This window comes from Saccopteryx leptura, chromosome 5 (assembly GCF_036850995.1).
Source record: "Saccopteryx leptura isolate mSacLep1 chromosome 5, mSacLep1_pri_phased_curated, whole genome shotgun sequence".
NCBI classification, from domain to species: Eukaryota; Metazoa; Chordata; class Mammalia; order Chiroptera; family Emballonuridae; genus Saccopteryx; species Saccopteryx leptura.
The window spans coordinates 26,907,962-26,924,631 of NC_089507.1; the positions used below are offsets into that span (position 1 = coordinate 26,907,962).

Below are 16,670 nucleotides of genomic sequence, written 5' to 3' on the forward strand. Positions count from 1 at the left end.
GACTGCCCGGAGCGTCGGAGAGAGAGCTGGCGCAGGCAGCCTGGCCTTGGGGACCTAGGTCCCCGGTTTCTGGGCACAACCAGGGTCAGAGTCCAGCCAAGCAATTCCCACAGGACAGAAGACAACACAAACCAACCATGTGGGATGACAATGAGGTGTCGCTGAGCCGGCAAGAGCTCAGCAAGACCTTCAAAGAGGAAGATGGCACAGCACTGGCCCCGAAAGGGCTCACCCTTCCAACACCCAAGGCCTCTGGGAAGTTTAACTATTCTACTACCAACTGCCGATAGCAGCAAACCTGTACCAAGTACTTATTTACTGGCATTATCTTTCTTTAAATCATCACAACTCTTAGCTAGATGTTATTACTAAACCCATTTTATAAATGGGGACATTAAAGAGCAAAGTACTCCTCTGGGGAGCGGCCAGGATCTGAACTGAGGTGTGTGGCAGTCAGGGCCCGAGCTCTGCACCGAAGCCGCGCCCTGTAAGGAAAGGGGACCAATGTGGGAGCCAGCCTTCTCTGGGCTGCCCTGTGCTCACCCACTGAGTTCCCAGCAGAGAGACCAGGCAAATCGCTTACCTTCCCTGTGCCTCAGTTTCCTCACCTCTGAAAGGAAGAGAACAACAGAAATGTTTCTGAGTATGGAGTGTGGGGAGCCTGGTTTGACCTGAGTGCCCAGCACAGACTCAGTGCTCAGTGAATGCCAGCTGTGACGGCCATGACTGCTGTCAGTGGTGGCCAGAGTCAACACTGCTGTCCTCGCACAGCGACGGCTGCACCGGCGATGCCAAACCAGCCAGCGGGCAAGGACGGTGAGCCACGTGAGCCCGAACGGAGGAGGCAGCGTTAAATGTCGGGGACAGGATAGTTACGTAAGCCCGGAGGTGAGGGAGCAGCTGCCACACCATGCCCCTCAGGCCGCCTGGCAGCGGTGCACCTACACCAGCCCAGCAGTTTCTCTTTCTTCCAGGAACAGGAAGTGGATACAGATGCAACAGAAAGCTGCAGCAATCCTAAACACAAAGACTTCCTATTAGTCACAGGTGAAGTCACGCAGGGTTCCTGCAAGGCAGGCATGTGTCCTACCTTCTGGGAATCTGGGAACTGCAAAGCAAAGGTGAGTACATGGGAGCCCCAGGATTCTGTCCCTGAAATCCTTTCGTGTGAATTCCCCACTAGCAAAGTAAAAAAGGGGACTGGGACAGAAAATAAAGCTCACTTCAGAAGAAGCAAGCAAAGGAAAGGTTAGACCGAATTAGGAAAACCCTACATGTGGAGAAGTTGATTTTAAGGGGATGAACATGGAAGTCACTATCCTAAAACTCATTAAGGACTCTGAAAACCAGTAGCAAGAAAAATACTCTTAACAACCGTCACCCATGGATGCACACGTTGTACAGTTACCAGTCCAAGCACTTTACAGGCATGAACTCATTTAACCCTTACAATAACCCTGTGAGGTAGGTCGTATTATTCTCAACTGCCTTTTAAGGTACAAAAAGTAAAGCACAGTGAGATGGGAACTTGCACCAGGTCATGAGCTAGCAGGTGGCAGAGGCGAGATTTTAATCCACGCAGCCTGGCTGCAAAGCCCAGTCCGCACTCGGTTGCCTCTGAAATGTAAGAGGTAACAGTGTTGACCTTCAGTAAAGTTCCATGAAGCGGAATTATCCATAGCTCATCTCTAGTTGAGTTCGAGTCGTGAGAAAAATCCATGGGTAATCATTACTCATCTAATTCAGTAACAGATCTAGAATGATAACATGGTTTTTGCTAGTGTGTCAATTATTGAGGAGGGAAGGTGCATTTAAATTATAGTCTCGCCAAGTCCATTTACTTATTTTTTTGGCATCAAGTACAAATTTAAAAAATACCGCTACCAGTTTATAAGAAACAAAATCAGAAGGCCACCCAGATTCACACCTAACACTGTTGAAATGGTTCATTCATTACTTGTCGGAAATCCTAAACTTCCCTTGACTTTTTTTTTTTTTTCTAAAGTGAGAAGCAGGGAGGCAGAGAGACAGACCCCCGCATGCGCCCTACCGGGATCCACCCAGCATGCCCACTAGGGGGCGATGCTCGGTCCCTCTGGAGAGTTGCTCCGTTGCAACTAGAGCCATTCTAGCGCCTGTGGCGGAAGCCATGGAGCCATCCTCAGTGCCTGGGCCAACTTTGCTCCAATGGAGCCTTGGCTGCAGGAGGGAAAGAGAGAGATAGAGAGAAAGAAGAAGGAAGGGTGGAGAAGCATATAGACGCTTCTCCTGTGTGCCCAGGCTGGGAATCGAACCCGGGACTTCCACACACCGGGCCGACACTCTACCAGTGAGCTAGCCAGCCAGGGCCTTCCCTTGACTTTTAAAACAATAGAAACAATTTGTATGAAGGACTCAGATTTGCCTTCTTATCCCTTTGTCCAAAATGGTCTCACTTGTTAATGAAAAATGTTAAGTGAATAAATAAATATAAAACAGTAGTTTGAGCTAACATGATCTCAGTTTTATTGGACAAAAGGATACCAAAATGTTTATACTAGTTATCTCTGAGTGGTAAGATTATAAATTACAGTTCAACCTAATAGTACTATTAATGCTGCAGACGTAAACCAGAGTACCAGAAAAATCACTTAGTAAGGAAACTACCTATATATAACTGCAATCCACAATACTGACATACCAGATATTTCCACTAACAAGAGGCAGAGACAATGCTATGAGGTCTTTGATCTACACTACAGAAGACAAGAGTCAAAGAAAACCATGCAGTGGTATAAATTCTACTTTATTACACTATAAAATACAATGTGAATACATAAACAATAAGTACTGACCCGACAATGTCTTTTCTTTCTCACTGTGTTTTTTAAATGTCTTTGAGTCTTTATCTAAATAGTAAACCATTATCATTTCAAGATTATTCCAAGCACTAGCTGTAATGTTGAGTTGTTTTTCCCCCAATAGGAAACACGTAACTGTTCCATTTCTTCAACAACTAATTCTCCTTTACCAACGGGGTGTCCTACGGTTCAGTTCGATGCTGACACTAACTACCTGTACAAAGCCCACAGGTTGAAGGGCTCAAACCCCCAGGACGGCCCCACTTCAGCTGCCAGCTGCAAAAGGGGCCCAGGCTGACCAACCGAAAATCGGGGCTTCCCACACTCTGGTGGTTCGACACTTTGCTGTGACTTACAGAACTCAGGAAAGTGCTGCACTTAGGATTACTGTTTTATTATAAAGAATAGAACTCAGGAGAGGCCAAATGGCAGAGATGCAGAGGGCAAAGTAAGGGTGGGGGTGGGGGACCACTGCTCTAGTGCTGTGATGGTGAACCTTTTTATAAATCTGCCCACTTTTGCAGTGCTGGTCAACCCGGTCCCTCCTGCCCACTAGTGGGCATTCCAGCTTTCATGGTGGGCTAGCGGAGCAACCAAACAGCTCCGCGATTGGCCCACCACAAAAGCTGGAATGCCCACCAGTGGGCAGAAGGGACCAGGTTGACCAGAACTGCAAAAGTGGGCAGTTTTTATAAAAAAGGTTCACCAACACTGCTCTAGTGTATGACAAATACACAATTAGCTAGCTTTTACCATTAATGAACACTTCTTGAGCTAACATGATCACACCATCAAGATTATATCCTACACTTGCTTCATGAGGCCAATTTCCCAGCACTTCTTAAACTGAAAAATTCTATCTACATCCTTCAGGTATTACATTAAACCTATATACTCCTATAGATCACATTTGTATTACTTATGAAGGGTTTGATCCTCCAAAGAACTCTGAGGTTTATAAAGAACTGATCTTCTTTTCCATCTCTCTCTCTCTCTCTCTCTCTCTCTCTCTCTCTCTCTCTCCAGAGAAGAAAATAGGAACAGTAGCTCAACTGCCCTGTTGAACTTAGAGGGCCATGCTTAACTCAGGTCTTTCAGAGCTTGTATAAAGAGCTCTTCTATTGTATCGCAAAGCCTAAGGACCATTCTGGTCTCCCTCATCCTCTACCCCACCCCATCCTCGGCCCCACACCCACATAGTCAAGAGCACAGCCTCAGCCTCCGCTCTGCAGTATAGACCGGGTCTGCACTGACTTGGCCTCCGCTCTGCAGTATAGACCGGGTCTGCATTGACTTGGCCTCCGCTCTGCAGTATAGACCGGGTCAGCACTGACTTGACCTCCACTCTGCAGTATAGACCGGGTCAGCACTGACTTGGCCTCCGCTCTGCAGTATAGACCGGGTCTGCACTGACTTGGCCTCCGCTCTGCAGTATAGACCGGGTCTACACTGACTTGGCCTCCGCTCTGCAGTATAGACTGGGTCAGCATTGACTTGGCCTCTGCTCTGCAGTATAGACCGGGTCTGCACTGCCTTGGCCTCCGCTCTGCAGTATAGACCGGGTCAGCATTGACTTGGCCTCCGCTCTGCAGTATAGACTGGGTCAGCATTGACTTGGCCTCTGCTCTGCAGTATAGACCAGGTCAGCACTGACTTGACCTCCACTCTGCAGTATAGACCGGGTCAGCACTGACTTGGCCTCCGCTCTGCAGTATAGACCGGGTCAGCACTGACTTGGCCTCCGCTCTGCAGTATAGACCGGGTCTGCACTGACTTGGCCTCCGCTCTGCAGTATAGACCGGGTCTACACTGACTTGGCCTCCGCTCTGCAGTATAGACTGGGTCAGCATTGACTTGGCCTCTGCTCTGCAGTATAGACCGGGTCTGCACTGACTTGGCCTCCGCTCTGCAGTATAGACCGGGTCAGCATTGACTTGGCCTCCGCTCTGCAGTATAGACCGGGTCTGCATTGACTTGGCCTCCGCTCTGCAGTATAGACCGGGTCAGCATTGACTTGGCCTCCGCTCTGCAGTATAGACCAGGTCAGCACTGACTTGACCTCCACTCTGCAGTATAGACCGGGTCTGCATTGACTTAGCCTCCGCTCTGCAGTATAGACCAGGTCTGCATTGACTTGGCCTCCACTCTGCAGTATAGACCGGGTCTGCATTGACTTGACCTCCACTCTGCAGTATAGACCGGGTCAGCACTGACTTGGCCTCCGCTCTGCAGTATAGACCGGGTCTGCACTGACTTGACCTCCACTCTGCAGTATAGACCGGGTCTGCATTGACTTGGCCTCCGCTCTGCAGTATAGACCGGGTCAGCACTGACTTGACCTCCGCTATGCAGTATTGACCGGGTCTGCATTGACTTGGCCTCCACTCTGCAGTATAGACCGGGTCAGCACTGACTTGACCTCCGCTATGCAGTATTGACCGGGTCTGCATTGACTTGGCCTCCGCTCTGCAGTATAGACCGGGTCAGCACTGACTTGACCTTTCCCAGCTCCATACCGTAGCACAGGCAGGTCTTTTCCCCTCCACTCCTCGAAGGGCCATCATGTGCCAAGTTTTGGACTATTAAGTCTTTTCTATCCCTCTCATCAGAAGAAAAGTGTTTCTTCTGTAGTTCCATGCAGCTCTTTGTCTCTAGTTCTATGATTACATCAAACACATTCTCCGTTATTCCATAATAATTTGTATTCATAGTTTATCTTCCCCTTCTCAATCCCAAGTTTGTATAGGACAGAGACCAAGTTTGTTGTTCATTTTACATACTTACACAACACTGAACAGTGACTCAAATATAGCCTCCCTTTTTAAATGAATTACACACTGTGCTTAAGAAATATCTACAAGCCTTATCTGCAAAGGCTGTTGAGACACCAACTTGGCATTAGTGCATGGGAAACGAGTTTTACCTTCAAAGCCCAGCTTCTTGGCTCTATCACTTAGCTGTAAGCAATGTCCAAGGCCTCTTTTTTTCTATCAGCAGTTGCTTTGTGCTTTGCCTTTAATAGAGGGGAAGGGAATGGAAAGAATTAAGGAAGCAGCAGAAGCATTCAGGCCATACAAGCATATAGCACAAACACGCAGAGAAAAGTGAAGGAATGCCTGTTCGTTAGCCATCTGCCACTTCAGCAATGCCAGGAAATTCCGGGCTGCTGTTTTTTATGTGAATAATTCACATGATTGTGTTGGAGTCTTCCCGCTATGAAGAGCAGTTAGAACATTTGAAAATTATTGTTACCAAGTTACATTGTGAGACAGAAAGCCCAATGAATTCTTCAAATCTCCACCCGTGAAAGGAGTCTCAGAAAATCACTTTCAGTTTGTATATATGCACGGGGAAGAAAGGCTTGTCATGTTACAGAGATTGAAAAGAATCTGGCTGGCTTTTCACCTTACCTACCACATGACATTTTATGTACAGGTTCTTTATGAATCTTCAACCACCCAGCTAAACTCCTCTGGCCAGGCAAGAAGAATTAACAGCATGAGCTATCTTATTTGTGTTGCTTCAGGAAACCGAAATCAATTTTCCCCTACTATCTATCTCATGCCAAAATTTTATAAAAATCATTTATAAACTTGACTCGTCTGTAGTGGTGCAGTGGATAAAGCATTGACCTGGAATGCTGAGGTCGCTGGTTCAAAGCCCTACGCTTGCCTGGCCAAGGCACATATGACAAGCAATCAGTGCACAAAGTGAAGCAACTATGAGTTGATGCTTCTCACTCCCCACCCCTTCCTCTCTCTGTATAATCAGTCAATCAATTTTTTTAAAAAAAAAATCATTTATAAACCTAATGATATGTAAACTGAATTATTCCCTTCAACTATTTACTCTAAAAGCAAATAAACAATTCCTGAAGAATTCGTTGGATAACTGCCAATTTTCCACTAAAAGAAAAATCTACATTCAATTTAAAAGATACCTTGGCTTTCTCTTTAAGTAGATGGTAAACGAACAAACAAATAAGTATAAAACCTTCCTTTCACCAGTGGTGCTAGGCACAGAGTACATGCAATTTCATCTAACACAAACAGCACTTGAGAACAATGAACATACATCCAGCTGTGGCTTCCCTTCATCTGTGACTTGAGTGAGAGATTTCACTTCCCTTCGTCTTAGCTATTCTTTAAGCCTCAGTCTCGTCATCTCTTCAAAGCAGAGAGAGAATGTGGCAACCTGCTCCTCGGAGTGGTTGCAAGAAGTAATTCTGATCAAGCAAATATCTGAGCGTATCTTCTATGAGCCACTGCCTGGAGGAGCTCTAGTTCGACCAAACACAGTGCAAACAACTGCATCTAGTTACCTGTGAACGTCGAATGGTTGCAACATGTACTCATGGACTCCGAGGAGCTATAATCAGTGCGATTTCCTAGGAAAGGTTTCCTGGAGGTGTCACCCTCAATCTCAGCTTGAAGGACGGGTAGAGGACAGGAGACGGGTAGCCCACAAGGAGGAATGAGATTTCCAGGTTAAAAGAAACACAACCCACCGATTTCTTCCATGTCTTATCTCTTCCTCTCACATTTGATCCTTAGGCAGCATCACCTGGGAATATGCCAGGAAAAAGCAAATTCTCCAGTCCCTTCCCAGGCCTAATGACTCAAACACCCAGGAGTGGGGCCCAGCGATGTGTTTCAACAGCCCTCTGGTTCATTCTGGGGCTCGCTTGAGTTTGTTTCGCTTTGCTTACTCTCGCCTCCTCTCTTCCATGACCTCTAGTTCTCTTCACCTGGCTCACACGGACGTTTTTACAAGTTCAAACTTCATTTCCTCCAGCAGGTCTTGTTTAACCTTTACTGGACTCTCACCCCACCCCCAGCAGCAGGTCAGATACACAGGCCCTGGGTCATACCTTCCTTACTGAGGTGCCAATGACACTTTATCCTGATTGCTTGTTAATCCCCTTCCATAATAACCTGCTTGCTCCATCAAGGTACGGCCTCAGTCTATCTGGTTCACATCCCTTCTCCCAGGCAGTTCCTTGCACACAGGCAGTTCAGTAATATCTGCTGACTTAATAAATAAATCAGAAACTTAACCCATGAAACAATGGTCTAAAGGAAAGGTATAAAATATTATAAAATATGACATATATACAATTAATAGGTACGTGTGAAGTACTGGTTGCAGAAACACAACTGAGTTTAGTTTATCTTTGGAAAGTGCTTCGTAAAGGCAGGGCTGACATTTTATGGTCATTCTTTTCATCTCTGTGACCGACTTTTCCACCTCGGGCATTGGGAGCAATATGGCCCATAGGCTGGCAAACAAAGAGGGGACCACAGCTAAGATTTGTGGGTGAACCTCAGAAGGCCTAACTCTTTGCTGTATTATAAAGGAAAAGCCTCAGGCAGAATAGAACACCTGACTTCCAGCTCCGGCTTCCTTCCTTCCTTCCTTCCAACATTTAAATGTCTGCTCTGTTCTGGGTCCCGAGCCTTGGACAGTGACCAAAACACACACAGTGGCCCTCCCTCACTAAAACCTCACGGCCTGCTCTTCGGCACCGGTACAGACTACGGCTCTTCCTGCCCTCCGCGGGCCCCTGACCCTCTCAGGCTCAGTTTCCCCATCTGCAAAGAGAGGGGTTAATTACATGATGACCACCAAGTCCCCTCTGACTCTAAAATGATACAACTGAAAACAGCACAATTAGTCTCAACAGGGAGTTGGCCAGTCATTCTTCTCAGGGCCTGCTCACGCAGACCCAGAGCTAAGAAACAAGGCCCTGGAGTGTGAGGACCAAGGGCAAATGGAGACCCTGGAGAGCAGAGCTGGGGCCACGGCAGCGGGGACCGGCTCGGCCACAGCGGGAGAGTGAGTCCTAGGCACAGTGAGGAAGCCCCATCCAAGCCCTGGCTTGGCTGACTCAGCTTCCTCATCTCCGAAGTAAGAAGCCTTGAGGAGATTATCAAGGTCCTTTCCAGCCCTAAAGCTACAGGATTCTACTTCTCATTTGAATCTGCGGTTTTTCCAACCCCACCAAGCAATTAACTCAATTCTGACACTCCCTGCAGGGAGACTGCATCAGACACCACCCCCCCCACACACACCCTACCCCCCCTACCCACCCCCACCCCCACCCCCACCCCCACCCTCACCCCCACCCCCACCCCCACCCCCCCACACCCCACCCCCACCCCCCCACACCCCACCCCCACCCCCGCACATCACACACGTTTCAGATGCGCAAGTCTAGGTTGCCACCTACACTTCTGATCAACAGGCTATAGATCGCAGGTTCCAAAGACCGCCCCTCCCTTTGGGTTTGATTAATTTAGTAAGCCTCACAGAACTCAAAGAAACATTTTACACACTAAACAGCCGGTTCATTACAAAAGGCTGTAACTCAGGAACCACCAGACGGGAAGAGATGCGTAGGGCAAGGTCCGGGAGAGGGCAAGGGGCTTCTGTGCTTTCCTGGGATGGCCCCACCCCCCTCTTCTCCACCTGCTCCCCAACCAGGGTCAGTGGGCGGGGCTGAAAAGGCCAACCCTCCGATCCTTTCAGGTGGCCAGCCCTATCCTGAGGCGGCACCACCCCAAGTCACTTATTAGCATAGGCTCAAAATGAGACCCTGGATAATAAAAAATCATGCCAACAGGGTAATTACAGCATATCTTAGGGAAAGCTGTCAAAATATTCTGGCTTTATGACTATAGATAAACTGGCTAGAGATAAACCAGTTGGTGAATCTTCCAAAATTCTTTCCCAAAAAAAGCATCACATAAAGGTAATGGTTTCTTTCTTTTTTTTCTTCCTCTCTTTCCTTGCGTAATTTTGAGAGCTAAATCGCTCAGTCTCACATATTCCTCTACGTCCCAAGAGAATTCCCTGCCAAGCCCACTGGTCCCTATTCTTCCCCTTTCCCCTGGAGGCTGGAGTGCTACCCAGCACTGCCTCCTCAAAGCCCCCTGCCCATCACACACCGGCCTCAGCATCCAGGGCTCAGAGCAAGATGAGACAGGGTAACTGGAAGAAAGATTCTGGAGCGGTTCGGAACTTGGTCCCATCTGATAGTTGTGGCAGGTTAGTAAATGCTTAGTATTTGGTGAAGGACAAAATAATAATAATACTTTGTTAGCACTTACTACATGCCACACACTGTGCCATGCATGTTTTATCTCCCATCCAAGTACTACGGAGGCCCGACCCTGCTTAGCTTCTGAGATCAGACAAGATCAGGCACGTTCAGGGCCGGATGGCATGGACTGTGCATATTTTATCTTGAAACAACCGTCCACGAGGCAACTCCGTCTTATTTTCTCCGTAATACAGACAAGGAAAGTGGGTTAAAGATTTCTTTTCTCTCTGTATCACAGGCACTTTACTAGCAGTCATACATTGGGCTGTACAAAAAACTGGGGGTGGAGGTCAGGGAGAGCTGGCCGCTGTTCGGATCCTGGGATGGGCAAAGACAAGAAGACAGGGCCGTGGGGTATCTTGAAGGGAGCCCAGAAAACCAGTTCCCCGAGTTCCACTAGTTTGGCAAAAGGATCCTCAAGGTGAGATGAGTGGGTACAGGAACTCAGTTTGCCTGGGGTATCTGCCAACCTCTACCTATCCCTCCCTCTGCCTAAAGTCCCTTGGGTGGATTCCATTTCTTATCTCCCTCACGCAGAGAGCTGCTATGTCAGTAACCGGCAGAGGAGAACTTCTGCCCAACTTCTCCATCAGGTCTCCATTCTAATGGGCGCCTATCCCTAACGCCATTAAAATGATCAAAACTTCAGCTTTTCCCAGATAGCTTTATCTTACTAGATTCCACACTAGAGGACCCAAAATACCGCTTCTTTTTGTGCGGCACCACTCATTTGAGGAGTTATTTTCTCCATAGGCTAATTTTACTATTTTGAGCAGTTTTACAGTTGGCTGCCCACTGACGTGAACAGATGAGTCACAGAAGTGGCGATGCAGGACTGGAATCCCTTATCTGAAAACCCGGGGGTCAGATGTGCCTTGAAATTCAGACTTTGTGATTCTAGAACAGTAATGCAATGCATTTAGCATGCATTATATAACACTCAGAAGTCAAAAACTGATTCATAGAACTGTAGCAAAACTTAGCAATATTCACACTGAGATAAATATAACCTATGGAATCACATTGGTACAGATTACCACCAACGGAGTATGCAAAAAAAGCCTCAAAAGAAAAAAAATTTTTTGGTTTTCAGAGATTTTTTCAGAATTGTCTATAAAGGATTACAGATATGTATAAATTGCTCAAATATCACAAAAAAAAATAGTCAACACACTAATAATCAAAAACATACAAATTAAAACAATCAAGGTACCAATTCTCATCTTACAAATTGATGAATACATTTTTCCGAGAAAATGCCAGCATTGTGAAAGGTGAGTCCTCTGACTATTGCTTTGAGAATGTATAAACTGGGACAATCTTCAGGTCACCAATATTAATGTCATCAACACCTCAAAAACATGAATAGTTTTGACCCTCACAATGTCTTTTCAGGAACTCATTTCCTGGGAAGTCATCAATATCTTGACAAAGCTTCACACACAGATGTTCACTGAATCAATGAGTTTTCAAATTCATTTGAGTCCTGGCCAGATAGTTTGGTTGGTAAGAGCATCGTCTCCATATGTGAAGGTTGTGGGTTCGAACCCCAGTCAGGGTACATACAGAAACTTGATGTTTTTATCTCTCTCTCTCTCTCTTCCTTCCTCTCTCTCTAAAGTCAATCAATAAACTTTTAAAAATTCATTTGAAAATAATTAGTAACAACTGAAATATCCTAAATTGGAGGCACAATGAGATAAAATAAAATGAATCCATGTAATAGAACATGACACAGCCATTTTTGAGTGTAGGGAAATGGAGAAACCTTCATGTATAACATTAAGTGAAGAATGTAGGCTGCAAAATTATATTTCCATGATGATTCAAGTGAAAAACAGAGAGAAAAGACCAGAATGAAATAGACTAACAGTAGCAAGCGCCCTGGAGTAATGAGATCCCCTTCCCCCCAAACTTTAAATCTTGTGGGGACTATTCCAAAATACCAAGAGAACTGTATTTTAGCTGAAGGAAAATGAGAAAAGAAGACTCGGCTACCTAACCCCCAGTCAATGGCAGCAAACTCATAGATCTGTGGTGTCCCTCTCAGCTTTTATATACGTACAATGAATTGCAAAACCATCGCCACCTCCAGAGTGAAAACCTTACAGTATCAGTGGTATACATGTATTAGATAGTTTGGTTGACATTGTAATGTAAGTCCAACCTGATGGGCACTTTGGGGAAGAAATACACAGGATAAAAGATATATGTGCCACTTTGCCATTTGCCAAGACCTTTCAGAGACAATAATAGCTCATTTGATCCCTACCAGTAGCGAGTAAGGCAGATCAAGATAGGACATGGCACGTGCCCATTTTACAGTTAAGAAAATGGAGGCAGAGAGAACCGTGCTCCCCGAACATGGCAGGGGCTCTTTTCTGACTTAGAGCTTGATGTTCTTCCATTATCTCTTGCCATTACCTTTAGTGATTCTTTATATTTTAGAATAAAAGGATACTTCTCATGTGAAAGAAAAAAATGATTTAGTAATATAATAAGAGCAGGCTTCAGAACTGAACCGATCTGATAAAGGTCAAAATCCAACTTATACATTTGAGTGGCTTTTTATTTTATTTTATTTTTCAAGTATAGTTTACATTCAATATTATTTTGTATTAGTTTCAGGTGTACAGCATAATGGTTAGAAAACCATATACTTTATTGAGTTACTTTTTCAAGCTAACTTCTCAAAGACTCAATTTCTTCATTTATAAAAACAAACAAACAGGAACATTTACATTATTCCAGTACGTATTACAGGACAGGGTATTATAAGAATTGAATTAAATGAGCCGAGTACACAGACAGGAGTCTGCCACAAAACAGGTATTTCTTCCTCCAAAGAAAGTAGAGTGTCAACAATGAACTAACTCCAAATTCCAATTTTAGTCCTTGGTAGCCACCCCACTTGGATTCCTTATTCTACCTGCTTTCAGCAGCCCATCAGATCTTTACCAATTACTGAAGTAAGTGCCCTAAATAGTTAGAAATCTCTTAACATAATACTTTTAACCAATGACAATTTAAATAATTTTTGTCGGTTTCAAATAATTTCTCAATATATAATTAAACTTCAACATCAGAGCCAAACAATTCTTTAAAAAGTCACAATGAGCTTAACGGGTGACCCTGAGGACGCAGGCTTGCCAGCTTGTCCCAGGCTTGAGCGCAGGATCATCAACATGATCCCAAGGTCTCTGGCTTAAAGCCCAAGGGGTCACTAGCTCAGTTTGAGCCCCCACTCCTCCTTCCGTTAAGGCACATCTGAGAAGCAATCAATGAACAACTAAAGTGAAGCAACTATGAGTTGATGCTTCTCATGTCTTTCCTCTCTCCCTTTCTGTGTGTCTCTCTTTCTCAAATCAATAATAATTTTTTAAAAGGGTAATAATGAAATTTCTTGATTCTATCACCCGTGGCTTTGACCTGTCTCATTCAAAATCAACTTCTGAAATTCCCAAATAGATTGTTTCACTAATTTCTTTGGGGACACGGGGAGTGGAAACGGGAAGAGGAAGAGTAACAGCACTTCTCAAATTTATCGTCTCCTTTTTAAATTAAATTTGAACTTGGAAGCCCAAGTTCTACGGGTGCTTTTTCAAAATATTCTGTCTACTCTTGTTTTATGTAGATGTATATCTGGGTAGCTACCCAGCCAGTGGAGAACCAGAATTTAATAAAGATTATCTTTAGCATCTAAATGAGGAGTCAGGAGGCTGGATGGCAGCCCACAGAGCCCAGGAAGTGGGCACTTCTCATTCACGGCCTCTGGACCTTTGCTGCCCACTCCTTACTAGGAGGTCCAGCACACCGTCTGGTAGAGAAACAAATAAGCCCAAAGGTTGAGTAACCAGAGAACTTAAGGGCATAAATAAGCCAAGCTGTGGAAAATCATCCCCTCTGCTGCTCTGGGGTATATAGTTTCAAATGCGCTACTAAGGGACAGAAATTTAATGATCTTCTCCCACTAGGGAGGAAGTATAAGACATTGCCACTGCCCGCTGTGAAGTTATCTGCTCTGCTTTCCTCTACTTCCCACCTTCCGATACCCACATGTTTACCATTTTATAACATTCTAAACTCCCTGTCTTAGAATTCTAACAACTGCCGAGGCAGATTTCTGCTCTATTTTCTCTCTGAAACAGTAGAAAGAGAAAAAATGAACTTTGGAGTTAAGCACTAGGTTATCAAAGATAAAGCTACATATAAGTATATATATACACACACATCTAGTGGTTCTGCTTCTCTGATTAAACGCTGACTGAGATAGTAGCTATGTGATGGTGAGCCAATTGTTTAACTGCTCTGGGCCTCAGTTGCCTCACTGGAAATAAGAACTTGCTAGGGAATGAGAAATAAGTGTAAAATGCACATGAAAAGCCTAATTGGAAACCTGGTACACAGCAGGAACACAACACTACTTCCCATTCTTTTCTCCCTACTTCCGTAACATTCCCTACACACAGTAACACTGTCTTTGATTCCAATGCGTGAACAGATGTTGACTGGTCAGGCCTCAAGTCACACTATTTAGGTATCTCATTCTTTTAAAGTCTTTCCTTTCATCAAAAAGGTTACTGTGCAATTCAATGAGAGTTTTCTTCATCCCATTCCAGTCCTGGGCGCTGGGGGCTGCTCAGAGATCATGTAAATGCTTACTTAAGGGATGGACTTCTGTGGGTTATGGAGGATTATATGCATATCATGTGCTGAATTTTATTCCCAGGTTAAGTTCTTCAAATTCTGGAGCAACTGACTTTATATGGTTAAGTACTGTCTACAGCCTTAGGTCTAATTTGAACGTGATAACACACCTACCTGTCTCAGCAATGAAACCCAGGCTGAAAACCAAAATCTCCCCTCCAATAGCTCATCACTAGCTGCCACCTCCTTGGGAGGATGGCTGAAGGGTCCGCTAATAAAGACTCAGGAGATATATTATCCATTCTGTTTCCTTCCTGACATGTTCTGAATTCTATGAAAAAGTGAAAGGCAAAGTGATAAGCCAGTTTAAAAGCTGTCCTTGGAATCTTCTCAGGAGTGAAGACAGTGTTATGGAGGAGACAGGCAGTCACAGCTGGAAAGCTTCCAGATGTGTATTATTTAGACCTGAAGAGCTTGCTGAATTAAGACTCCAGGTCATGGTGACCCCCAATTGGCCAAGGCATAGGTTTATTATTATTTTTAAGCTACTCAGTAAAATGGCATTTAAGAGGGAAATAGGTGGTAAAAAAAATCTCTGGTGCCTATAATTATAAAAACAAGAGTTTGGGACAGGACTTCTGGTAAGTTACATATCCTTTTAGAATTCAATTAAAAATTCCTGCTCTAAATTCATCATTGGAGACAACACTTCATCAACTTCGCTAGTGGCTTCCTGCTGTAACCGCAGAAGGTTCCTTTTGTGGTGACAGGAATCGACTCAGAAGAATGAAAAAATGTTTACGGCTCTTCCCTTTTTCTAAGCCTGATTTATACGGATACGTGAAAAGAAATCTTAAATCCCCAACCTGTTACAAATACATCAGAAGTCGGAAAGTAATGAAATTGAAACTCCCCAAGGTTTTAAACTATAAAGGGCGGGGGGGGGGGGGGTGAGGGAGCGGCGATAGTGCACCCGGTCCCCTGTGTCACGATCTTCCGCTCGCAGGGCGTTTCAGGACAAGGACGGCAGAAAGGGGGTTCACTGGGCTCGGAGGTGCCGCGCGGCAGCGCCCCAGATGAATGCAAGACCAGACCGGGTCCCTATACCCGCGATAGCTCAGAATGGGGGTCAGGGTAACAGAGCCTCAGAGGAGCGGGCGAAAGCAGCAAAGGCGGGAGCCCTGCAGGCGGGAAGGAAGGGACTAGAGCCATCGGCATGCGCCGCGGCCGGCCGCCACCCCCGGGCAGCCAGAAGTTCGGCGCCGGCATCCCGCCGCGGTGCCAGGACCGGAGCTGCGCAGGGCAGAGCGGGGCTGCAGTCTCGATCCCTCGCGGCCCCCTGCGAGCCCCCGCCCTTACGGGGAACTCACCCGGGGCCACCAGCGGCGAACTCAAGGCGTCTCCCACAAAGACAGCAATGGCGAAAACGGCGGACCCCGGGAGTCTCCGCGAAGTCATCGCCGCGTCCCTTCGCCCACCTTCCCCGGGCGGCGCGTCCCGGGCTCTGACAAGCTGCGCGGAGCTGGAGCCTGCGGGCGGGCGGACAGTGACAGAAGCCTGCCCCCCGCGCGGAGAACCCGCCCCGCCCTGACCCTCCCCCTCCAGTCCCTCCCATCTGGTTCTGCCCTGCCTCTCAGAGCTGAGCCCCGGCTCCGCCTGCTCCAGCGCAAGGCCCACCACGTGGCCCCGTCCGGGACACGCCCACCTCTCTTGGCCCCACCTCCTCCGCAGCCTTCGCTTTCCTTCCTCCCTCCCCCCAAGCCTGATCACGGCTTCAACCGCCCAGATTAGGCGATGGCCCCGCCCCTTGTGCCCCCCCACAGTTACTCAGCGCCTGCTTCCTATCCAAGACAAGTTTAGCTGCGGCGGCGAGGATTGCGCGGGAGCCCGGGGCTGGGGCTGAGTCGGTTTATCCTCCTGGGCTCTAGCATCAGGTGGGCGTGGGAAGAGGACTTCAGCGGGGCATGGCCAGTACTGGCGTGGGCACGATTTTTCTTTTTCTCTATTGCCATCTCTATTCAGCTGGCTTTCCCCTCGGTGACTGGTCCAGAAGGGGCGCTGCCCTGGACAACTTGACAAAT

The 16,670-nt window shown here is 46.4% G+C and overlaps 1 protein-coding gene across 1 annotated transcript in view; it reads right to left on the reverse strand.

Moving 5' to 3' along the window:
* RELL1 (RELT like 1) overlaps positions 1-16,148 on the reverse strand; it is a 70,930-nt gene extending 54,782 nt beyond the window's left edge. The window contains exon 1 of the mRNA XM_066387696.1: positions 15,960-16,148. Within this exon, the coding sequence (XP_066243793.1) occupies positions 15,960-16,047 (88 nt within the window). The 5' untranslated portion in view covers positions 16,048-16,148. The remainder of the gene's footprint in view (positions 1-15,959) is intronic.
* Positions 16,149-16,670: the final 522 nt, after the last annotated feature.